This window comes from Rhopalosiphum maidis, chromosome 1 (genome assembly GCF_003676215.2).
Source record: "Rhopalosiphum maidis isolate BTI-1 chromosome 1, ASM367621v3, whole genome shotgun sequence".
Lineage (NCBI taxonomy): Eukaryota > Metazoa > Arthropoda > Insecta > Hemiptera > Aphididae > Rhopalosiphum > Rhopalosiphum maidis.
Window position 1 is genome coordinate 49,180,933 of NC_040877.1, and position 27,579 is coordinate 49,208,511.

Here is a 27,579-nt window from a genome sequence, read left to right on the forward strand (position 1 = left end):
TATTCAAACACATTTATTTTTCAGTAGATACCTACGCCTATTAAGTATTATTAAAAAAAAAAAAAAGTTATCTTTAAATTTAAATTTATTGCTAGTAAAGGAGCCTCAAAGTTAGGTTAGGTAGGTAAGCACATTATTCGCTTATATTATAATCACTATATTAGGTAACCTATATAATCACAATCATACATTTTTATTTTGTATAAGTTAAAACTAATTTTAAAACGCTCAGATATAAAGTGAATTTTACATAAATAACACAAAAATACAAGGTAGACATATTATTTATAATTTTGAAACAGTTTTGACCGTATTTAGTTACAAACGAAATCTTGAATGCAGCTCAATATATTCTTTTTTAGGTCCTATGGTATCGCCAAGCCATTTAGTAACAATACGTTGATGAGATCCTAGTATGTTGTACCGTTCTGAATTGGTCTCGCGAAACTCTGTCTAACAAAAATAATTAATGAAAAAAATATTACACATACCTAAATTATATGTTTACTAAATGCTTACGAAAATGTTTATCTCACCCTGTTCATTGTTCTCTCTTGACTCAGTGTATTTGCCAAATCATTGATACGTTCATCCACTTCTTCGACATCTTTATGTATCGTTTCATCTGTTGTCTGTGTATTGTTCAAAAATAATCAGAGAATATAAATTATATTTTGTAATCGATATTTAAACTTATATAGTACATAGAGAATAATATATTAAATTTAAAATAAGCCGACCTGTTTTAGCCACTGAGTTAAAGCTGTCGCTCTTTTGTTAAAACTTTTATAAACTTCTAGAGCATGACCAAATCTTTCTGAAACTTGCAAATCAGTAAACAAGTATTCGATCACCTAAATATTGAAGTAATTAAGAATGGATTAGTATTTAAAATATTATTAGACATTTAAGTGTATTCGTAGGAAAACTGTAGATAGGTACTTGTAGAATAGCGAATACTTCTCTCGAAGTACAATACGGGAATTGAACACCAGGTAACATAGTCTGTGCCATCCTAACACATAGAGCTGCTTGGTGCATTGAGTCTCTAGTTTTTAGTGCTTGGCGAAATCTTATAGATTCGTCTCTAGGTATAACGATGAAAATTCAATTAAAATAAATAATGATATAACAAAAAATAACGTAGATATTTACTCTTCAGTTCGCAATGAATGCCAACTTTTATATGCTGTACGACTATAATCTGCAGAGTCTTGTGCGAATAACGTAGCATCTTTCCATGACAATTCTCCACTAACTAACGTATCTCGATAACTACGAACCCTGTCCAATTCTCGTTCTAATTGCCCAGTATTCGATGACTTATTCCCGACTAAATTTTCTATATAAATAATTGATGTAACTCATTGCTAAATATATTTATAAGAATTCTAGATAGGATTTTATAATATAACACAGAGTGGTCCAACTAACAGGCCTGCAACCCCACAGGCATTTTTTGTAGGTCTACTTAGAAGGCATATATATAGTTTATATATTTAATAATTTTACTGTTTATAAGTGTGATGAATTAAAAAAAAAATTAAGACGGTAGGACACGGGCACATAGCGCGACGGAAGTCAGTCATATCGCCGACTAATAATAATAATAATAATTCGGATTTTCCTGGAAGCATAGATGCTATTCACAATTATTAATCACTAATCAGTCGAGTGTAAAAATATTTTTTTTCTTTTGCCCCTCCTCCCGTCTCTAGTGTTTATAAATGTATAAATTCACCCACCAACTACACAAGTTAGACCACCCTGACGTAGTATATATAGCTGAAATTAAAAAATTGTTGTTACATTTTCTCCGACAGTAACTTTAATTTTATGTACCTAAAAGGCTATAGCTCTACAAAAATTGCGAATTTCCATTTATCTTTTAAGTAATAGTCATAATAGATAAGTTTATCACGACGATCTAGATTAATAAAATAAAACGAATATAAAAATTACATTGAAATTGGTTGAAATATTGTAATACTCGCTTAAATCCAAAAGCAAATAAACTTGATACTTATTTATTCATTTATTCATATAATTTATTTTCACATTTATTTTTGATAGTATTGCACCTTTGTACTATATAATAACATGTACAATTCAAATTTGTATTATATTACAATTAACATTAAACATCAATAATTGTATAAGCTTAATTAATTTTATACACGTACGTTTTTGCTAATATAACTTTAAATTGAAAATTGAAAAGAATATTTTGATTTTGTGTTATTCTGATCGAGCAGAAAAATGTATTTTCAATCATTTTCAAGATATAATTTATAATTTATGTACAACCGACTTAACATTCAAATATAAAAAATATATTTTTATTCTTACTTATTATTAGTTCTTGGCTTTCATAAAGTTTCTGTAAATGTTGTACTCTTACACTAAGTTTTGATATTTCTTCTTCACTTCTGGCTCTCATTTGACTTAACCAATTTAAATGATGAAGTTTTATAGACTGCAATTTATAACCGTAAAAAAGAATTTATTAATACATCAGTGGTAGATAATACTCTAGAAATATTTTAGAATATTGTAGAAAATTATTTTTAAATATTTATTTAATAATTATGTTGAATTTAGGTATTCAAATTTTTATTATTTGTAGTTACATATTTTCAATTTATATATTGCATGTTAATCGCATTAACAATACTATAACAAAAATGATTATATTATTTTTAAATTACAATTGCAATCTTTATCATTATTTAAAAATAAATAATTGTAATATTAGTACTATTATTATATAATTAAAAAATAATTAAAGAAAAATCTATTAAAAATACATACAAAGTTATCGTGTATATTTGAAACTTTTATAAATAATTCTTGGAAATATATTAAATTTTCGATGAATTATCTGTACGCATGAAATACATCATGATCATAATATTAAATTTATGTCCCACATAATGTTTTTATTCTTTAAGTAGTAAATTTATAGAAAAAAGTAAAAAGGTACGCTAATTATATAACCGTATTAACGATTATATTATTCATACATACCGGACTATATCGAAACATTCGAAACTCGAAATGAATACTATTCTGTAGCAGAAATTACAAATATTATCGAATTATTTAAAAATAATAGTCCCTTATTTTTAAAACTTATTATATTGAAGAAAATCATGCATAATTCATAATTTTTTTATTCATATTTAAAACTTTATTATTATGTATTTAAAAAACAAATAAACACAATTTACTTTTCGATTAAGATTTGCAATGAATTCTTCATGTTCTATTGCAAGTATTTGATTCAAATTTATTCGTAGTTCTGCCATGACAGTCCTAATTGCATTGTCGCTTTCATCTACAATTCTAAACATCATGCAGGAACATTTTAATATATTTATGATTGTTTTGAACATTACTTTGTCATTCTCTACCTCGAATTCAGATATCTTTGGGAAAATCGGTCGTTGGATGTTATTTCAACATCCGCTATACGTTCTTGACTGAGCTGACTCATAAGATTTTCTATATCTGCAATAAAACGATCTAGTTTTGCCATCTCGTGACCTAAAGATGGAGCCGGTGCAGCTTGTTCTTCTCTGGCGATGTCACGCTCCACTTTTTGGTATGCCTCAATACCAGTTTCTCTAGAACCCATTCCGTTATCCTATATACGCACACAAAACAACTACATATTACTTAAATTCTTTCATCTTATTTTATCATGCAATAAATCAAAAAGTTAAGCTAATAGATAAATATTTTAAAACGTCTTAAAATTAAATATAAACATGAATATCTATTATGAGTTTCATCCTTTTTAAACAATCTAATCTTGTATATAATATATTAGTATATTTTAATCAAAATGCAAACTTTTAGTTGCTGAACTATTAATTTGTATGTAGGAACTATAAAGATAATATATTCTACGATAATAGGTTTAAAATATATAAGGGATACAACGGTTTCAAAATTATAATTAATTAGTATTAGTTTACTAAAAATATATAATTTGTAAAATACTGTTGGAGTACTAGAATAAATATAATATATGTTTGATATTTTATGTAAATCGTTATTAAAGACTATTATCTATAGTATATAAAGAAAATTAACTCAGGGAATACTCGTTAAAATTTTCAATTTTATTTTTTTTAAATATAAAAGCATTTTAAAAGTAAGATTGGTTGTGTTTTGGAGTTTAGGGACAAACAAAATTAAAATATAGATATTATTATCTTTAATTTTAATGAATAATGATTACATTTTTATGACAAAACATGATGATTTAGACATTTAGTAAATTTATTACTTAAATGTTTAGAATTCTGTTAACTAATATGGTGAACGGCGTAAAGTATAGGCAATATAGGTACATAATAGCCGTTGTATAACAAAATTAAGAGACAAATAATGCTTAATATTGACTAATAGCGGTTAAGGCGTATCGTTTGTATTATTTTTACTTGTATAAATTTCTTAATTACATGATTTTTAAACTTGACTGATTTTGATTTACTGTCAGAAAAAACTTAAGTGGTATAAACATGGCAAACAATTATATAGGTCCACACAGTCCAAATCCGATAATTTCGTAAAATAAATAATTTCTGCTATTTTTATTACTATTATGTCTTAAATGTACTTTTATTTTTTAAATGATAGATATAAAAATTTTTTGGTTTTTTGCCAATAATTCAAATACATAAAAATCGTATTTCAAATCACTAGTTAAGCACTTATAATTATGACTAACTAAATTTTCTAATAGGATCATCCCTGAGGGATGGGTATCATGAATCCAAAAGTATTTAAGACACTATTTAAAATTTAAACCATCCATTGCACTTTTAAAGTAGAATACTAAACGAATAATTAAAAACTATGGTTATTATTTTAAAATAAAATAGTTGTTTCTTTTATTAATTATTTAGGAATCTGAAGTACTCAAGTACCTATTTATACTATCTTTATTATATAGGAACAAAACGCATTATATGTATCTATAGTACGAAAAATATGTAAATAAATAAATTTATCTATTTTAAAATATAAGTTCATATTAGTTAGTATACTTAATAGTGTACTACTTTTAAGGATATGCTATCACTTTATTTGTATATTTAAATAGACCAATTAAGTTAATTTACAGTTCAGTCAAATTGTCACATGCATAAATATCATAGTTTATACGTTATTTTCCTTATTACTAATTTATTTTTCGATAGGTAAACATGTAATAGTTTTATCATGTCCCACAATAGTGAATTATACCTATTTGTTTACTGTATGACGATAATTTCTAAGATAAGAAATTTTTTATATCAGCGAATATGTTTTTCATGTTCAGTTACATAAAAACTTATAAGTAATTAACATACCTTCATATACTTATAATACTTATAAGCTGTAATAATCTTTAACCTTGTTTGAAAATTACGATGATATGACATATTATCGCAATTAACTACGTTAGACATTATCATATAGTTTCGACTTTCTAATTATCATTTAGACAAGTACAAGTGTATAACAAAGGTTAAAGATTTATATTGCAAAACAAAATATTATATACCTATACTATATTATGGCTGTTGATTTGCCGTTAATCTGATAAATTATTCCTTACACAAAATGTAATGTAAATAGTATTTATTTGATTATTTCCAAAAAATTATCTATATGAATCACATTATTGTGTCCTTCGTTCTACCAACCATTTAATTATAAAATAACCTTTTTATTTATTAATATTTATGCTTTTGATTGATTTTCCTTGACAGTTTGTATATAAAAAACCTTTTCTGGATGAGTGCGTCGACCTGTTTCGTTATAAATGCGTGTGTTTAAGTAAACTTCTGCAAGGTTGCTAAGGAACATCTAAACATAAAATATACGTTTATATTTGCATCAAAAACTTCTAAATATATACATTGTTTTACCATTAATTTCACAGAGAATTATTTTAAAATAATTATTAAACATTTATAGATTTATTTATTTAATAATAATATAAGAAATATGTGAGCGACGAGCGAAAAATATTGACGATACAAGATTTGGACGGAACACTAGAACTGGGAATAATGGGATGCCTGTATTTAATTTTGAAAGCAGTAATAAATCATTTCGACAGATTAAATTAATTTAATAATCTATCACTTATAGATTACATAACTATATGCAATAATCTTAAAATAAATATTTTTCAAAATCATTGAAGTTGGAATTTTCTCATAGTAATAATATAATATAATATAATATATTATACTGCTTTTAAGTTGATTTAACAACAGTCAATTATTTTTTCGAAGTTTAGACTTTCGTTTACTAGGGAATGTTCAAGCTGTATAGAGGGAAAATGGTCTCTCTGCTTTTTCTATCATATATTTAAATACATATCATAATAATTTATGGCTGTATTAATATTTTCAGGTTTATCAATTTTAAATAAAAAAGTATTGTTAAAAATATTTTTTGGATGGCAGTATTAAAAACAATAACAATGTCATATTTTCAATATATGTATTTTTTTAAATTTTAATGAAAAATTTATTTAAACACCTAAACTGAATTTTGCGTAGTCACTACACCTGTGTGTAGTCACGTAGGCATGTCTTATCAGTTATCCGTGATTGCTTACCTGTTTCGGCTGTTGCGACTGGTTTTATATTAAATAGTTATAATCAGACCCTGATTATCAGGACTGTATTGAGGTTTGGTGGACCACTGCATTAGCGCCCCCCCCCCTTTCACAAAAAAAATGGGGATATATGCATTTTACAAGCCACGTGCATTTCGTATAATGCAGTTATGCTGTAAATACACGCATACCTATTTTACGAGAATATTACCGTATATATATATATATAAATTATACGTATAATATATAGACATTAAGATATTTCATGCCTAATGAATAATCAATATTTCAAATTTTGTGCTCCAACAGCCTTAACATAAATACTTTGTATACAATAAAAATAGATCGAGACTATACTGTAGTAACTTGTTAAATTTGATATATATTTTTCAAATTACTTAAATTTTTGCCCATAGTCCAAACCCTCTAGTTTTACTCTGAATACAACCCTGGTTATAATAAATCAGTCGACTACCGTTACTATACTATAAAAACAAGAGTAGGTTAATATATAAGTAGTTGGACCACAAATCAACCCGTTTTAGCCGTTGTTTACTAATTACTTGTATATTTAAATTTTATCGTCTATATATAGGTACGAAATTTTAATTAGTTATTTTAATATTAAAAAAAAATCACAAACAAAAAAGTTGGACGCACGGATGCACAGTGTAATTAATACCATTTACTTCAAAACAATAAGTTACAATGAGGCTAGAAATATTGAGATGAAGCGCATGGTCTATCCAATTATTATAATCACAATGACATAAACGTAAAACTATTGAAGTAATTATCAACATGTGATGTATATTTACATCAAGTGTATTTACAAATAGTTACAACTTATTTTTCCATTAACAATTTATAATCATTATGTTGAACATTTGTATTCGTACTTGAAAAAATTGATTTTAATTTAAAATAAATCTATAAATCTATAATCTATCAACATACAGTGAAAATCGTTTTCAAAAAAAACGAACACATTTATCTAAAAGATGACTAATGCCCTAATGAAAAAAGAATCATCATCTTATTAGTAAAGCCATTTTAATAAATCATCAAAATAATGAATTAACGACAGAATTTAATGAATATTTATTTTAAAATTATTAATTATTATTTATTAATATTTACATAAATTGCAATTTAAAAAATAATCTGGTCGTGAACATATTTAAATACATCCATCAAGTATTTACGTGAGTCAGTTGTTATTTTGAAATTATTATTTTTTTTTTGTAATTCTTAATGTTTATAAATTATAACACTGTATAAACACAAAAAATCTAACTCTGCTATATTATAGTTCATATCATTAATTGTATATATTCTCAATATTGCTGAGTAATGTAATACAATTTCTCGAATTATCCCTTACCACTTCACAAGCTTATTTAAACTTAATATAAAACTTGCAAATGAAAATCTATTGGTATATTATTTATAGACCCACTCCGGTACATAGAAGTAACTAGTAAGTCTAAAATATGCTACTGTCTACAGCTCTACATCAACGAAATAAACATACTAAATACAATTTTGTCATATTATAAGTGATATAAAAAAAAAAATTTTGTAAATATCAGATTAATAAAATTAGTTAGAAAAATAAAATTATTTTTAAGACAGAAACACTGGGATTACGTACAATAAGTAATAAGTATGTGTATATTAAATATGAATGCATTATTCCAAACTTTAATTATTTTAACTATAGTAGGTACACACTACTTACACGTTTCAGATAAACCTAATGATAAAAATCTGTATTCGTTTAAAATTATCGTTTTCATTAATAACAACAAATACCATGTACTTACTAGTGATAAATGATAACGATATTTAAGTTATGGTATACTAATTTATTGTCATTATATATAGTTTGTAACATTCCGAAACGTGTTATTTCAATAAATCATATTAAGGAATAATTGTATATGAAAAAAAAATATTTTAATAACATTAAGTATTACTGAATATAGATAATTTTTAAGTATTTTCATTGAGGATAACAAAATTTTAGATTTATAATAAATGTAGCTATAATATTGGTACTTTTACACTTTTTCATTTATTACAATGAATATTAAAATACTTACAGTTATGCTTCCTTGAGTGCTCGGGGCACATCCCATATTTTTTTATGCAGTTCGTTTACCATATCGCTTGTGATGTCCTCTCTTTTCCAACCGCCATCCTCCATTTCGATACTACCTTGATAAACTAACAAATGAGATTTAAGAAAATACTACTTTTATTTTAACACCACAATTATTTTTATTATTATTTTTGTTACTATTATTTATTACAGTTATTATTTTTTATTAAAAAAAAAAAAGATAAATGAAAGGAACCTTATCTTTTGACGTTAAACACACATTTGTTTTAATAATACGAACAATCGAATCGTTAACACACAAGTAGCAGGTAACCAATATTGTACATTTGTAAAGTAGATACTAAAATTATTTTGATTTGTAGTGTACTTGCGCTTGTAGCTATAGCAACTCACGACCTTGCCAAACACTAATTTTTTTACATTCGTAAAAAAATTATACGTGTACTCTCAATAAATATTATACTTTTACGTGTTGTCCGAAAAGTTTCATAGGAACCATACTATATAATAGGGTTTCACGTAAATAGGTCAATATTTTTCTATTATAGGGAAGATGTCTCAAGGGCTTATGACTAACATATAGGTACATTAACCCTACATTAAACTATATGACCCAGAAAATTATTCCTGTAATCACGATTATTATAACAATTTTTTCTATAATAAATATTAAAATATATGTGTAAATATACAATCATATATACATGTGTATAAACTATATTTAAACACTAGATTATAGTATGTACAGACGGTACAATTGTATTGCAATTAAAGTTTGATCATGATTTTAGCAATTTCTATAAGATAATCAATAAATATTTAAAAATATTACCATCATATTTTTCTAAGCAATATAACTTGAAATACAAGATACATAGGTACTATTATAATCTTAAGTTTATACTATACATAAAGAAAATAAATAATATTACTTTTACTACTTATAATCTAAAAAACTTGACTATAATACGTAATATTGTAATTATAACTTATATATGTACAATATAGTATACATTAACCTATACATTTTGCAAAAAATTACATATTTATAAAACATTTTATAAGCACAAGAATTATTATTGCAGAGATAGTGGGAAAAATTGTTTTGTTTTTTATTTATATCTGTATGTTATTAATAAATATACTCATTCTGGCCACTTACGAACTTTTTTGTTGAAATTAAAATAACATGAAATATTTTCTAAATTAATAAACATTGTCTTTTATTAATAACAATACGCCATTATTTACTTTCCGGTATTTATTTTTTAAAATAGCTTAAATAATAAAGATTTATTTGAATATCAAATACTAATTTGTACCTAGTAAATACTAATTGCTTAAAGAAAAAAATGTCACTAAAATATAACGAAGAGTTTAAATACGCATTACGTGATATAGCAAACAACTCATTCAAATTGGAAAATCAATTTGGTAATTTAACAATTATGTATTTTAAATTACAGTCATTTTTCTGCTGCTATGATTCATTACTTCTATTCTATCCATAAATTGTAGACTGTAGTTATTTAGTATTTTGATCTATAATCATTATAATTTATATAACCATTATTTTAAATTTTAGACAGAGTTCGTTGTACTGAATGGGTTCATAAACTGGTGATGTTGTCAGATGACTCTTTAGAAAATATTAAAATTCGCAATGATTATGCTCAATATTTACGTATAATGCTCAGAGCTGGTGTTCTGCACGGAATTTTTTCCAACAGTCCACCATCAACTTTAATGCCATTCCCTGAAGCTATGGTAAGATGAAATATAATTGAAAATCACTATTTAATAATAATTACCAGGTACAACTATTAAATTGGGGAGGGGGTCATTAAATATTTATTTGGGAATAAAAAAATAAATTGGCTAAAACAAAAATATTAAAATTAAATGATTTTGATACCTAATATACTAAAATTTAAAATATTTCTTATTTAGGGAAAGCTAGTAGCATCAAAAGTAACATCTCTTCCACCTATGGGACCAATAAATGTATATATGAAGCACTGGTCTCCAGATGGACGAGCTTATGTCGCTATAAAACCGATACCTGGAAAAGGAGTATTAACTTATTTATCAGTTACTCCAATAACTGATGGGCAACATAATTAGTTTAAATATTAATAAATTTAATTTTTAATTGACTTTTAAATTTCTTTTCACTTGTAGACTTTAATCAATATTTATCATAATATACCTATATAAACGTATAAAAACACTAAAATAAAAATTACCTATTACATAAATAAAATATATGGGAAATTAGACCAATTAATAATACGATAATTATCTTTATAATAAACAAAAAAAGCTTCAATTAGGTACATTTTATATCTAGTTAATAACACTATTTATTATTTACTATCAAATGTGCTTTTTAGTTTTTTTTTTTCTTTACAGTTTACACAAACTATTGTAACAGTTTTATATTCATATAAGTAATTTAGAGAATATTTCAGTTATTAAAATTATAAATATTTACTATTAGATTATTATAATTTTTTAAGTATATTATATCAATGTCAAATAATTTTAATGAATATAAAAGGGTGCAAAGCGGGTGTTTTAAAACATAAATACCGAGTTCTAACTAGAATTTTATTTACGCAAATTCACGTTAATATATTATTCGTTTTCGTGCGTATTCTTTTAACCACTTATTTATGATTAAACACGTTTTTGTTATATAATTTAATAAAATTTAAACGATTTTTAGTACAGAGCTAATATGTAAATAATAATACATAACAGATATATTTTTTGTATGAAATATTTTTTTTTATTTATAAAATATACAAATTGTAGAGACGACAGACTACAGACTATGAGACATAGTAGGCAGTAGCCCAGTAACAACAGTAGTGCATAGGTATTTATATTATTATGATAAAATCCAAAATGAATATGAATAATTTTAAAAAAGAAGTCATACTCTTTCAACTATAATATGATATTATATAACTAAGTAGAGCGATGGGTTTTTACAATGATATATTTTTTATTTTTTTTATCTGAGTAAACATTCTATAGTGGAAAAATGTTACAATCTTCAACTTCGGAAATGGTTTCGGATATCAAATTAAACCTAGTTGGTACTTTTTTACATGATTTTAGTAATTTTTAAGATAATCGGGAAAAACAAAAACTGGATGTAACACGTTTGGGCACTATATTAACAATTTACTTGAAACTATAAACACGTTATGGGCACATTTATAAAAACACGTTTGGGCATAAAACTATAACAATTTAAAAATTAACCGCTTTATAAGAAAAATAATATTCAAACCAAGAAACAAAATTAAGGCGTGTACGAAATTATTGCGGAAATTATCAAATTGAAAAACACATTGATTTATATAAATAAATAGGAAAACGGTTTGCAAGTAAAAATAAATAAATTAACCAGATAAAAAAAATAGAAAATATTACACACTATCTCAATTTGCAATTACAATAAATAATAATACCAATGTTATACCAAAAAATAAACTAACTAAGAGGCTAGAAATAATCAAAACACTAATAATAACATTTCTAATAATTTCAATTTTTTTCTGGGGGAGACTATAAATAAATCTAAGGGGGCTAAACCCCTCTTCAGATGATTCGACTATTTAAAATGCTCGATGATAGTTGTTTGGATGCATATTTTTTCACTTTTATTTAAACAGCCATACTTAAATATTTTTATTATTTTCATTAAACATTAAACTTCAAACAAATTAGAAACAATAAAATCATTTTTTTTTTTTTTCATAATTGTATAATATATTAACAATACCGTGCGACCGTAGTCTATAATAGTGTTGAAAGTTTTGTATGGCGTTATGTTCCATTATAATAGCCGTTATTAGGCAATAATGAGCAATATGAAATAATAGAATGTTTGTTGTGTGTTCAGGGGTACCCTGCAGACCCTACACCCTCCTTAGCATCGCATATGTATATTTTCCCGGAACGGTATAATGACCTCGGTCTAGCACTTCTGGCCTTCTGGGGTCATCGGTAAAACCACAAACAAAAAAAGTACTATATTATTTATTAAGCTCATGTGTCCAATACTCCAATAACTTTATGCACTGATATATTATGTATCTACCTTTTAAACTATAGTAAAATTATTCCGAATAATAGATCATGTGAGCTGACCTGCACCGTCCACAGCAGTGAACGTGTAGCATATTGCATATAATAATAATTAATTAATAACATTCAACAATATTAGGTACATAATAATGTATAATTGTTCTGAAATCAGATCTCGATTCATTTACGCAAAAATTATGGTTAAATTAATTTTGATTTTGAATTTTTTTTTTATAGTATTCTTTATTCAATAAAAATATAAAGTTTAAAAAAATGAATAGGTACCTATCACTAATGTATAATCGTTTAGAATAATATGATAGGACGCCAGCACATTATACTTAAACGCTCTAAATATATCATATTACATGCTACATGCAGCATATAATATGTCAATGGGTAACTGCAATAAGTGTGTGGAATATTAGTAAATTATAAGTGTGTTCCCCAATAACTCTTTATGTGTATGCATTCCACAAGTGTCCAGTATTCCGTCCAAGGTCGTTTCGTGTTGATAACGTACTCGTGTGCCTACGAATATTCAATACCTGTACTTTTAGGTTGTAAAAATGTGACGTAATACGTTATTCAGATAGGTACACTTGCCTAGTTGCCTGCCTATCGTGGAACGTGGATGTAAAACAATATCTGTAGCCATGTGCCTATATATCTATATAAGTACAAACGTATTATGTGTATCACGACGATTCGTGTGCGGTGCATACGTGTTTGTACGTAAGAATTCTTGTAAATAATCCATAAATGGAATTTTCTCTCAAGGTAGCTGGTGAGTAGGGACTTGTCACAGTCACTGGACAGGTATTTGAGAATCAAGTAGTAATTATAAACGGTAAATTTCGCAATATCTGTTGGTGCGAACAAAACGACAAAACGTCGGCACTGAATCTTCTGCTTATCAATTTATCGTATAGCCTTATCACGGCGATACACTTTTGAAAAAAAGTCGCAGTAGTGTATGTTTTGATTTTTGGACCAGAGTACGGTTGGTAAAATCGAAATCGCATAAAATTTTCGCCGCGGTCGCCGGGGCTCGGCTGTGGAGAGAGTCCAATGTTGGAATTTTTCACCGCCCTTGTTCACCGTTCGACGGCCTAAAATAATGGCACTCTACGACAGCAAACATTGGCTTCTATCTCACATCAGAAACTCGTTCATATCGTCAGATGACACAGGTAATCAATACAAATAATTACTAACGTCGAAGCGTACTATACTGTCGACGAGTCAATTAATTGCGAGTGCACAACTGTTGTTGTTATATTAAATACATTTTATCATCATAGGCAGTTAGAGGTATAATAGATAGGTAGAATTGATGTGCCAACGACCGCAACGAAAACAAACAGACAGATGTTGAGACGTCGTATTAAACGCTTTTATGTTTACGGAGCAAGACCATTCGAGCAGGTAACACTGTGTACTATCAAGGTGTCCAAGGGTGGGGCATGGTTATCTGGAGAAAATTTTTTTCAACGAAAGTTTTTTCTCGCGTTTAAAATAAAAAAAGAGACTAGGTAATTGCCTAGAAATTCCTCGCCGCGTTCCGTATTCCATTTTTTACGCCATATTTTTTTTACGTTTTACTCACAATAATTCTACTAAACAATAGTTTTTTTTTTTATCCGTTATTGCTGGTTGTCAAAGTTATTCCGTACGATTGAATCAATCATCGTCGTGTCCTACACAAACAGAAAACGTACTTATTATACTTAAAATCTGGACCGCCCAGGTACAGAATCCAATCAGTGCGAGTAAACAACAATCCGTGATCTATGTATAGTCCGATGTAACGTTTTAATGTCATAGTTTTTTTTTTTTATCTTATCTTGTGAATTGTTTTTCAACGTTCATCATTACTAGTGCTATAAAGCAATGTTTTTAATTTAATCGTTTTTTTTTTCACTATTTGCTTATAAATAAAACTCATTTTAAATTTATTCCAATATACCATACTGTTAAATTTTCGTGTATCCAATTTTTAATTTTTGATCAAAACTGTATCCAAGAAGAAATCATGGTCATTATCAATGATCTCGATTACCAGCCATTCCAATCGCTAGTCAATGTCGACAGTATTCCATTTGTCATTCCAGAATGCACAATTACAAAGAAGCAGCCAAACAAAACATTTAGTGAAATCCAACATCTCATTACTAATGGACGACATAAGGAAGTTAAAAAACTATTACGTAGCCACCATTGGCCCGCCGATAACATGATTCGCTCCCAACTGTGGTCTGCACTGTGTAAACAGCACAACAACAATAATATGACTGAAGGTTTCTACTGGGATCTAGTTGTACAATTATTTGGTACCAAAGAATTACCAGATAAAACTAGTATATTACCACCTTTTGTTGATTCAAAACATAGACATATTTATCATTTAACTGCTGTCGGTAAAGAAGTAGCTGACCGAGTTGTATGTGTACTTGGGTTTGCGTGTCCTGATATTACTTATAGTCCAGCAATTTACTCATTAGTCTCATTATTTTTACATTTTATGCCTGAAGAAGAATGTTATAATAGTTTAACTAGTCTTGTATCTTCAAAACGATTGGTTTTTATGACTCAAACAAAATCATTATATGAAGTTACGTGGAGAACTGTAATGCGAGTTACAAGGAAGCATGCAAGTAGTGCTTCAATTAATTTAACAAAATTTTGTTCGGCCACCAAAATGGAACATGTATATACTGATTGGATGTGGTGGATTTTTCAAGGCCTTCCATTTCATCATATTGTAAGAGTTATGGACTGTTACTTACATGAAGGTATTAAAGTATTATATAGAGTTGCCATGGCTATACTAAAGCTTTTTCATAAAAATACTAGTAAAAGAAATTCTCCTTGGGCTTTAGAAGCTCTTAATAATGGATTAGAAGCTACTTTAATGAAATTTTGTAGACAAATGCCTGTTAGTCCTAATAAATTGTTAAAAACAGCATTTAATATTCGAGCATTAAGTGCTGCATATTTACATAGAATTTTTGTTAAAACCGAAATGTCAATGAAGTCAAAAGCAATTGTTTCAAATTCACATCAATTGATAAGGTCTCGATCAAGTGAAAATTTGCCTACTAGTCAATCTCAAGTAAATATTCAACTCCTATCTCATACACTTAGTACACGAGAACTTTTTACATTATGGTCATGGTTACCTATGAGAATTACAATGTATCAACCTATTTTATTATATACTACAGAAGAGCATGGATGCAGTTTGACTACGTTTTATTTTAGAGTTGAACAGCATGAACCAACATTATTAATTATTAAAACTTGTACTGATGATGTATTTGGAGCTTATTGTTCAACTAAATGGCTGGAGAGGAATAGAAAAGATGATAGAGGAAACAGGACAGCATATTTTGGAACTGGAGAAACATTTCTATTTAGCTTGTTTCCTGAAAGATCAAAATATCCATGGGTTGGTATGGAAAATGATAATGTTTGTCATTCAAATGAACTTTTTATGGCTGCTGATTCTAAAATGATAACTATCGGTGGTGGTGATGGTCAAGCTATTTGGATGGATGAAAATATAAGATTTGGAAAATCAGATAGCTGCTCAACGTTTAATAATCCACCACTTTGTCCCGGAAAAGATTTCGAAATCAAAGTGTTGGAAGTTTATGGTTTTGGTGGTGCAATTCTGTGAAGAGGTGGTGATCGTGATTGTATAATAAACATTTTTCTATTCAAGGTTTCTTTATGTTAATATTTTAGTAATTACACTTTATGTTTATATTTGGATGTTTTTTTATACAATATTCTTTATAGGGATTAGCGAGGTGGTTATGGGTGGAGAAAATGTGCTTCAAACAATATCCACATCAAAATATGACATATACCCAGGAATTGAAGATAATGAAGAAGAAGAAGAATTGGCAGAATCACTTGATATTCATACTGGTGAAATAAAAAAAATTATATTATTTTCTATTGTTTTAGTTAATTATTAATATTTTTTAAAGAATTTGGAGTTCGACGTCAGCGATCTCATACATCAGTTCAGTTAGAACGTCTGCAAAGAAATATGATAAAATCTGCTAATGTGCGCCATGTAAAATGGGAAATAACACCCGTTTCCCTTACAGGTATTTCAAATAAAAATAACATATAGTATTAAATACATATAATATAATATACTCATAATATAAGTATACACATTTATATACCAAGGTAAAATATAGTGTTTATATTTATGTTTTAAAATAAATCGGTTCTCAAATTTTAATATTCATATAACTTTATTTGTATTGATTTCAAATAAATTATCGACTATGTATTTAAATATATTTATTTTTACACTTAAGTAATTTATTTGTTTATAATTTATTTTGTGTATAACTAATAATGATTTTTAAATATATAGATGAAGAAAAGGCTGAATTATTTCCTAAAAAAGACATCAGTCACCAGAAAAAAAATTATGTTTCTGAATTATCTAAATTATTGAAAGCTTGCCCATACCTACCACTGAATCCATTTCGAGAATATTCTAAATATGATGGAAATGTAAATACAAATTAAACTATTAACATTTTTTTTTTATATAAAACCATGTGGTTCATTTAATATTGAAAAATATATTTAGGCCCAGCTAGGTGAAGCTACTAGAAAATATGGCATATTTATAACTATGCTTAATTTAGAACGCCGTAACTATCCTATGCAAGTATCAATTATAGCCACTGCAAAAGTACATGATCTAATTGGTTTAGTTTGCTGGAAATGCACTATTGAATATCCAGATTGCACATTAAAGTAATTGATATATATATTTATATAAAAAGCATACAAAATTCAAAAGAAAATAATTTTATTTTATTTGTTTTATAACTAGGGATAGTGTTGATTGTTATGCACTTTACATAGCAGAAGATGATGGCGAAGTTGATTTTGATTTTCCATGTTTAGACTCTCGAGAGACTGTTGCTAAATTTGGATTTGGGTTCTTAGCTATTGTTGAACGTGACAGTAAATTAGCACCAGCTACTTCAAATCATTCCCCTACATCACAGTAAGATGATTTTTCTAAAAAAGTTAATTTGGATAATTTATTAACACTAAAAAACATTCTTTTTTAGGGAAGGAAATTCTGTCTTGTGTGAAAATGTAAATACTAAAGGTAAGATTATTTACTTCAACTCATTTTAAAAAACCAACTAGTCTAATTTTGTTCTTATTGTTTGTTATTTTATCTAGCTCAACAACAACTAGAAGGAGAATTAAATAAACTTCTTGCTATTGAAGCACCTTTATACCAATTATATCATGTGAATATTTTGAATAAAGTTAGAGCAAAAATAGAAATACACCTAGGTAAGTGATTAACACTGTATTCCTGTTTATAAATTAATAACAATTGCAAGCTCCTAGATCACAAAATCAAAGTTTTATCAACACACCTATTTAAAAAAAATTATGAAATTTGAAATGTCTATAAATAACTCTTAAAGAGTCAAAAGTATTAAAAAATGTATATCATAAATAGAAAACGATAATACAAATATTTAATAACATTTTCAAGTATATCTACCGTTATTCCTTTTAGAATTACAAAAAAGAAAAAAAATACAAAAATTGATTTTGATCAAAAACTTGTTTTGTATAAACAATTATACTTAGACCATCGAGAGAACGCTTCTGGGCGGCAACCAAAATTTGCCGTTCTCGCACATTCACATGCAATTACGTAGTAGAGTAGGAGATATTTGAGTACGAAACGCTGTAGAACTCATTCACTTGGATACGTGAAGGAGTAGCGCTCTCTCAGTGGCCAGAATATAAACAATTAGGGTTTATTTACTCTTAGCTGTAAAGTTTTTTAAATTATTTAGTAGAGTAATCTATTAGATCACATTTACTACCAGAAACTACCCTTAATATTGACAATTATCGTGAAAAAAAACATATAATTTCAAAACCTAGACATTCCTCAGTTCATTCAAAATTTAAAAAATGAACCAATTTATTAAATAGACACGCACACAAAAGTTTAATACAATTTAATGATAGTTTTTGATAAATATTATATTTTACTTTCATTAGGGATATCTGGACAAAAAATAGAATTAGATCCAGTTGTAAAGCAAAGATCTAGTTCTAAATTTCCATGGACAAAACAAAAGCCAGCTACGTATGACATGGATTGTGTGGTAGCATGTGATCTTACAGAAACAAAATCTAACAATCGTGCTGTCTTAAGACTTGTATATGATAGTACCGCATTAAGCTCTAGTATTGGAGATAGTGCCCCTAGTCAACAAGGTACTGCTGTATGGAGTAATTTCAAACACCATGATTTTGAAGCTGAACAAAAAGTAGCTGAAGATATTGTACAAAAAATCAATAATATTTTAGAACTCAGATGTAGTGTAAGAAGACAGGAATATATCTCATTACGTGAACGTAAGTCACATCGCAGAAGAAGCTTTCATCTTGGTCCAAGATAAAGTCAGTAACTTATTTTTTTAAAGATACTTTTTTGGGTATCATGTGTTATGTTTTAAGAATTGTTGTTTTCGCGCTGAAAAGTCATAAATGAATACGAGATATAATTTTAAAAAAATGTATTATTGTAATTAATTTTTTTATTTTATAAAATCATATTTTTATACATAAAAATAGTAAATACTCGCTTGCAATTCCTGTGACATTTATTATAATTGTAATTACATTTTAAGAGTTATTTATAAATTGACAGATAATTAATAATTCCAAAATTATTGTACATATTATTTAGAACTATCATTGTCAATATTCATTTGATTGAAACTATGAACCTTGTTTATTATAAAAACATAAACATCAATATTATAAATAAAATCTATATAAATGTTTACAAATTAAATTTTTAATTTTTATAATTTAATTTCCAATTACAGTTAAATCTGGCTTAATCGACACATTCCTCAACAAACAAAATAATAAAAACGCAACTTTTCGACTCATCTATAACAGACCCATTCTATTACACTTTACAGGCATGTACAGTATTAATATTTTCCTCGAAACCTTAATAATGGACTAAAGACTTAGTTAAAAACTAAATATAATTGCATATAAATGTATAAATAGTGCTTCAAAGTTAAGATCATAACCAGTTAACATGAAACAAAACTAGTTTATTAGGCTAAGTTGGTCCTCATCTTAACTTGGGTGTATTGTGCCACAGTGTTGCTAGTTGAAACCATGAGCCATGAGCGATTACTCTTCCAAGCACAAATTGTCCTACATCACCAACAATAACAACGTTAATTATGTATTAAAATCAGTTTTTTTTTCATAAAAAGAAAAACAATATAATAATAAAATATAAGTTTATTGTATTAAATAAAATATATATTCTATCTTTAAGTGAATATTATTAACACAAATTGAATAAAGTTACTTTTGTTGTTAGATAAATAATTTTTATTAGTCTTACTTTAAATACATAGAAATAATAACAATAACAGAAATACATAACATTTCTAATACATTTCGATTGTTATTTGATAACTGTTATTACTTTTGGAGAAAACTCAATTATTACGATTACAAATTATAATTTAAAATTTAACATTGTTTGTGTTGTTTGTATAAATTCAAATATTAAACCATAAAGGAACTGTTATATTACATATTTTAAGATTAAAAAACTTGCACAGCAAATATTATAATAAACTGATAATTATATTTATATATAACTAATTATTTTAAATATTTTAAATAGTGAATGATCATAATGTTTCAAGATTTTTTAGAGCTTTTAAAACGTTAAAATGATTGACAGAATTTTCAATTTTTTCTATATAATAGGTAATAAAATATGATGTAAACTCCATAATTATACATTTTATCAAAGTTACTCAAATAAGTAAAAATGCATTTATTATAGTATTGTAATAATATTATAGTCAGTGATGAAATTATCAATTTTATATTATTTATCTACTTTTATAACAGTACAAAGAATAAAATGTTAATCTCCCATGACATTTTAATGTTAAAAATTTTATCGATTTCATAAATTTGAGTTAATAAAATGATATGTAGTCATGTAGGTATTTAATACGACGTATTACGCAATAAAAAAATTTAATTGTAAACTGTAGTATAAAACACTAGGACGTTTGTTACATTTTTAAATTTTAACAAAAAATGTCGATATTAGATATGCTTAAAATATAGATAGTACTGTAAGTTCAAATGAGATTAATTGTCTATTTGCGTACTATTGTCTCAATTTAACTAAAAGGGACACTATTTTAAATATTACCATTATTACCTACTATTCTGAGCCTATGCATCTTGTGTCTCTGCCCCCTGGTAATGTGCTAAATGTCGACCCATTGTACACTTCCGCAATCAAATTATCTCTGGTCCTTCAGTCTACAACGCAGATAATAATATTATGTACTATGTATAGTGTCATAGAAGTAAATTTAAATCAATCAAAATATTCAGATTTCGTCATTATACCGGTAATTCCGTTAATCACCCGGTGTAGTTTTGGTGTTCGCATGACATGTAGGCAATACCTACATCAATACTGCTAGTTTAATAACCACCTATAAACGCCTTACAATCGGAATTCACATTGTTCGTGCCGAATAGTCGAATAATCAGAAAAACCGCATTACCTATCAGAATAGATGTCCATTGGCGGGTAAAGGTATCTAAAATCGAAACTCAGAAGTTGTAATCATTGACAATTACAAAATACGTATTGCTTCCTTATCCGCACGTCACATTTGTGGATGTAGGTCGTTTTATCGCGTTCGAATTTAAAACGATAACGACATACGCCTAAGTGGACTACTTCACGCAGAGATGTTAATACACAAGTACTCCACGTGAAAATTGTGCCCAAATTGTTTTTTCGAACAGTTAGCGTCGAAACAGTAAATAGATAGATAAGTATAGGCCGGTGCACCCGTGTACTGCAATACAGGCTAATTGAAATGCAAACGAACATTATAATTTATTGTCGTTGTACAGTACAAGAATATATTATATACAATATGAATATAAATCAATTTTATTTCGATGATTCTATATAACGTGTGTATTCAATATATACGCATCACCTCTATTGGAATATCGAGTGTAAAACGATTCTTATTTTTATAACTCGTCGAAACGATCGTCTTGTATGCGTATAATAACTCAGAATGCACGGTTTAGTACGATTAGAAAGATCAGAGTTTAATAAGTAAAATAAATAACAAACATTACATTAATATGTTGATAGGTCACATCGCATCATGCACGCGAATAATGTATGCAAGATAAAAATAACTGAATATAACCTATTGATTATAGATTACTAAGCAATTTAGGTAATAGGTCCTGACATATTATTATTCTTGTAATATTTGATAATTGTAAACTCGATAATTACCATTAGTCTGTATTCTGCATTATTAAAGATATAAATATATGATCGACGACAATGTTATTATATTATTGTTATAGTAATACGATCGGCCGATCGACGTGTCGTTTGTACGTACATTATGATATAATTGTATAAATGTAAAAACTAAAAAGACCGTATAACATTTCAACAGGTGAGTTTTTGTGCGGGAAGGTCCTCGAAAAATCATAATGTGTTGGTTAGATATATAGATGTCGTCAGTGATAATAGGCCGTGACAAAAACTATTTCACGGTAGTCATTTACCTATGCTGCATTGTAATTTATTACCATCATCTATTGTTTGAGTAATGTAGGTAAAGAATTTTTGCAATTGTTTGTAGCGGTTTCCTTTATTTCGATAGGGTCCAATCATTCATCATATATTATCGTAGACGGGACTACGACGAGAGACGTACCGTTTGTTTCCTCGTGGATTTCGCGAATTTTTGCCGGAAGATTTTAAGAGATTTAAAAAAATCGGAAAATATTAGATTGCCGTATTATAGGTATCGTGTTGTACTGATGACGGTACGTAAGCTACAGCGGTAGGTAATAAAAAATAATGTAATGATATAAAGGTATAGTATCCACATAATAACGCTGTACTTCAATGTTGAACGGTCTTCCTACAAAAATGATTCGTTAAGCAATTTTTCGTAGATAAAATTATACAATCTATTATGATAGTTACGTTACTATTGCCTACTATATATATATAGGTAATTTGTGCCGAATAATAATGTACAATATTTGTGCCATATAATATGTACCTCAAAAGTTGATTATTTAGTGGGTCAAAAGTAAAAATTCTCAGTATTTTTCTATATCAATTATACAGGTACTAAATTTTCCAAAGCTATCGGAAAAAAAAAATATTACGTACGTAAAATCGGTTTTCGACATATCGATTTTATTTTTTTTTTTGGTGTAATTCAAAATCAAGAAACTGTTGACTTGAAATTTTCACCAAATGTTTTTTAATAGTATTATAATATGTGTATATATAATTGAGCTATTTATGGACATTTGAAATTTAGATTTATTTTTCTTTCTATTTATATCGATAAAAATATTTTTGCTCTATTAAAAAACTTGAAAATGTAATACGTTTTTTATTACTAGTTAATAATATTAAATGCACAGACACTGTTTTTGGAGCAATTTGAATTTAAATTTTACCTAATTGTTTAAATGGCAAAAATTTTAAAATCATTTTCTAATTAGAAAAGTATTAAATATTCAATTTTTATAGCCAGGGCTTAAAATTGTAATACAAGATTTTCATAAGTATTTCATATTGGAATCAAAAAGCCTAGAAACTATATAAACACAATTTTTTTATACACAATTAAAATTTGGGCGAGTTTAAATATTTAAATTAATAATAAATTAGGATTTTAGTTATTTTGTTGTATCTATTATGTAATTTAAAAATATTCTCGAGGACTTGAAAAATTTAACTTAGGTAGGTAACAGGCGTATTATTACATTTTATACACATAATGACATTTTTAAATGCTATGTGAGTATGTTTAATAATTGCCGTGCAAATAGATATATTTGATTGAAAGGTAGTTAGCTCAACATGCTAAATATAAAATAAGGGTATAGGTACTTCTCAACTACTAGACCCAATTTGCAATACTATAATAAATTACGTTACCTAATTTTTTTATTAATTTAACAATAGTTACTTAAATAATTTTCATTTACTTTGTATAATTGTTTATACAAAAATGTGTGAGTATTCAAAATATATTAAAGATTAAAACTATTAAGTTTTATTTTAAATTCAAGTAAACCAAAAAATATCAAACAAAAAAGTACATCACATATATGGTTATATACTTATATGACTAATATGGTATTAGTTATCATAAAACATCTTACTGTATATTGATATTATAGTAAATTATGTACGTGATACTTTAAATAGTTTTCTAGTATTTTATTATTTTTTTCTTTTTGCTAGAGTTGATAAATTTGATGTTCATTAAAATATTTCCAACGAAAACAATTTTAATTAGTTTGTTGTAAATTAGATAATAATTCTAGAAACAACAGTCTAGCCGACTTTTATATTAATATAACAATATATGTATGTCCGGTTACTACACCTTTAGTATGATAAAATGTGTGGTCAGTCATTAAGCCAATAAATTTGATTTCGAAAATCTTTAAATAAAACACAAGCTAATTAATATTAAGTTATTGTGAGTATTTTTAAAACATTTAAAAAAATAAACATTCATTTTTTTATAGTGGTTTTAAAATATCATATTTGTCTATAGTAAATTAACATTAAAAATGTAAAATTATTGTTATTTTTGGTAGTTACAGTTTTTCTTGTAGTAACACAGCTTAAAATTTAATACTTGCAAAATACAACTAAGTATAGATTTTTTAAAGGTGTTCTAATTTGAAAGATAACGAGGGAGGTAATTCTCTACTGGATTTTTACAGAAAAAAAATGATTCCCTAGATTCCTAATTCCCACTGGGGGACTGGGCAAGGCTCCTAGATTTTTTATTTCACACTGCAATTATTTTGCATCTAATTACGATTTAAGATAAGTAAAATGTTAAATTTTTTTTTTTATTTAATTAAGGTTTAAAGTTAAGTTGGAATTAAATTAAATTTTAACCGAACTACTGATATCTACACGCTATAACAATGTTAACATTATAGATATCATTGTATCAGTTGCAATAATTTTTTTTTTGACATGTATTCATAATATACTACTGTATGATACTTACACTAATTTTTATTTTTACACAGAACCAACAATTTTACAAATTTCCTATTATCAATAATAATAATTTTCATTTATATAATTTATGAAAGCAGCGCGTATTTTTGACATAGTATTTTAGAACCATTTAAATATTATAGAAAATGAAAAAAAACTCGTGATATTATGTACCTCTATAGATAACTTTTACAATTTATATTCAAAATATATCCTATACGCCTTATTATTAATTAATAATAATATATTTACATATTTAGGAACCTACCTATTGGGTATTGGCTAAATATTTAAAAACATTAATTTTAAATCTAGTGTATAGATTTTTTATGATTATAATTACCTTAATCCTTAAATATATCGTTCGTTCGTACCAACCTATAAGTATAATGTATAGGTACAGACACTGTACATTGCCTATTAAACAACCATACAGGTAAGAATTCATAATATTGATATAAATATACTTACAAGGAAGAAAAATAAAAATAATTTAAGGGGGGTTGTATATATCAAATATTATTATCAATACGATGTAATAGCAATAATAACACATGCTTAATACCCAAACATAATTATTATACATTTATGATAAAATTATTATAATAAATAACATCAAAAACTAGCTGAGGTCGTACATTAGTTATTAAAAAATAAATGGTAATTCGAGTCATCAATAATTGTCAATTTTACTGTCATTATTTACGTATAAATGAACTGATGATACGCGTGTAGACATAAATAGTGTACCTATATTTAAATCATAATTTTGGTGACAATCGTTATCAATTATAAAAACAAAATATAGGTAATTAAAATTAAATATTCTCAGTAAAAAATTCTAAATACCTATACTCGTGACCCTTAAGTGTTTTATAAGTGTATTATAATCTAAACAAGGTCACTATACAAATTAAAAGTCCGTATCAAATTAAAATGTCAGATATTTTTTAAAATACAAATCGAAGACAATTATTGATTGGAAAGTCTTTAATTTTGAATTAAATTTAAATGACCCAAGAATTAAAACTACCCAAAAACTCAATACAATTTAATATTGGTTTAACTAGAGATGAAATGTAGAAAATGATAATGTTTAATTAAATTTAGGAGAGTCGTTTTTCGACCGATAAACATTTGATTTATAAACAGAGTGTTGATTTTTTACTTTAATTAAGTACTTAAACTTATAGAATCTATTCATACGTGATATTTACACAAATCATTTTTATTCTAAAGAATAATTTAACATTATCCCGAGGACACTGCTGCGTAAAGCACAAAAAGACGATCCCGTTATTTGTAAATATATACATTTTCATTTCAAATTAATGGTTATGCGATTAAAAAATTATTTTTGTTTAAATCTTAACTTAAATATTTTTTACGTATAGAGGTTTTAATTAATTTGTACTTTAATATTTTTGTATTTTTAAGTTTTCCTGCAACTTTCTCAGTTTTAATTAGGTATTATATGAGAGGAAAGTGTAATGTGCGAATATAATTTCAATACTACAGCTATGTATTTGGTGATACGAAGTAAATTAATTTGAATTATTATTAATATGAAGATTGTTTTCAAAAAAGTTAAAAAGTTTCTTTAATAACTTATATAGGTATAATATTAATTAAAAATTAATGAACGAGATATTTTAAGGGAGGTAAAGCAATAATAGGTAATCAGATGCTGTTTTCATCAGAATAGTGTTGATAGTAGGTAACTGATACCGTTAAGCGTTATTATTCAATATTCAATAATTTATGACGTACCTGATTAAACTGCTTAATTATCTATAAAGAAACCAGTATGAAAATATGAACAATAATTGGATAGATTATGTCAGATAATAATAATAAAATAGTGAAGAAGATAAAAGATGAGCTAAAAAAATTGTAAGTAGGACGAAATTAAACATGTTTAAATTGTATATTCCTAGTTGAACGATAAATGAGATCGGTTTTACAATTATGTGTATTTTTATATTATAATCTTTTTATCTGTCAGAAGAGACCTTTCTTAGAATAAAATTCTCTAATATTCAAATCTTAGGAAGGTTTCAGGTAAAAAATTACATTTATACTCTAGGGAGTCAATAGTAGAAATATTTGAATAATTTAAAAATAATCAGAGAGATAAAAAATAGAAATATTTAGTATTTATGAAAAATCATTTGTCGACAAAATCGATTTTATTTTATTTTTGCAATTCTAAAATTAATAACAATATATTCTTTAAGTTTTAAGTTTTGAATAAATGTTTGTATTTAAGTATATTATGCATATTTAAGACGTGATAAGCTTTTCAAAACGTTTTGACTCTTATTGTGCTATTTATAAATAGGTATTAGGTATTTGAAATTTTTGACATTTTTTCGTTCTTATTCGACTTTACTACTTAGGTATGTATGATAGTAATTTTTTTTGGTGAGTAAAAATTCTTGAAAATTGATTACAATATTCCCATTACAGTGATTAAAAAATATCAAAAATATAATCATATATTTTTTTTATAATGGCATTTGAATTTCAAATTTTAATGAAAAT

General features: G+C 26.5%; 3 protein-coding genes across 13 annotated transcripts; 2 read left to right on the forward strand and 1 right to left on the reverse strand.

Annotated features, from left to right (window-relative positions):
* Positions 1 to 233: 233 nt before the first annotated feature.
* Positions 234 to 9,051, reverse strand: LOC113548023. Of its 6 annotated transcripts, none has more exons than XM_026948663.1 (10): positions 8,731 to 8,868; positions 5,719 to 5,862; positions 3,414 to 3,646; positions 3,231 to 3,345; positions 2,350 to 2,476; positions 1,156 to 1,342; positions 943 to 1,087; positions 741 to 854; positions 537 to 632; positions 234 to 453 (listed from the first exon to the last, which is right to left on the reverse strand). In XM_026948663.1, exons 3-10 carry the CDS (start codon positions 3,635 to 3,637, stop codon positions 319 to 321), a joined length of 1,143 nt encoding a protein of 380 aa, XP_026804464.1. In that variant the 5' UTR covers positions 3,638 to 3,646; positions 5,719 to 5,862; positions 8,731 to 8,868; the 3' UTR covers positions 234 to 318. The 6 variants fall into 6 exon arrangements, with proteins under 6 accessions (XP_026804464.1, XP_026804463.1, XP_026804465.1 ...); XM_026948661.1 differs by lacking the exon at positions 5,719 to 5,862 and adding an exon at positions 9,010 to 9,051 and having other exon boundaries at positions 313 to 453; positions 8,731 to 8,845; XM_026948662.1 differs by lacking the exon at positions 5,719 to 5,862 and having other exon boundaries at positions 8,731 to 8,766.
* Positions 9,052 to 10,102: 1,051 nt separating this feature from the next.
* Positions 10,103 to 10,874, forward strand: LOC113549989. The gene is made up of 3 exons (XM_026951551.1): positions 10,103 to 10,184; positions 10,336 to 10,517; positions 10,701 to 10,874. Exons 1-3 carry the CDS (start codon positions 10,103 to 10,105, stop codon positions 10,872 to 10,874), a joined length of 438 nt encoding a protein of 145 aa, XP_026807352.1.
* A 2,791-nt stretch (positions 10,875 to 13,665) lies between these two features.
* LOC113548038 (GTPase-activating protein skywalker-like) lies at positions 13,666 to 19,554 on the forward strand. Of its 6 annotated transcripts, none has more exons than XM_026948684.2 (9): positions 13,666 to 14,044; positions 16,656 to 16,787; positions 16,850 to 16,972; positions 17,251 to 17,393; positions 17,473 to 17,642; positions 17,722 to 17,898; positions 17,966 to 18,006; positions 18,084 to 18,200; positions 18,930 to 19,554. In XM_026948684.2, exons 1-9 carry the CDS (start codon positions 13,972 to 13,974, stop codon positions 19,331 to 19,333), a joined length of 1,380 nt encoding a protein of 459 aa, XP_026804485.1. In that variant the 5' UTR covers positions 13,666 to 13,971; the 3' UTR covers positions 19,334 to 19,554. The 6 variants fall into 6 exon arrangements, 5 of the variants coding, with proteins under 5 accessions (XP_026804485.1, XP_026804489.1, XP_026804484.1 ...); XM_026948688.2 differs by lacking the exon at positions 13,666 to 14,044 and adding an exon at positions 14,100 to 14,279; XM_026948686.1 differs by lacking the exon at positions 13,666 to 14,044 and adding an exon at positions 16,437 to 16,578 and having other exon boundaries at positions 18,930 to 19,553.
* The last annotated feature ends 8,025 nt before the right edge of the window (positions 19,555 to 27,579 follow it).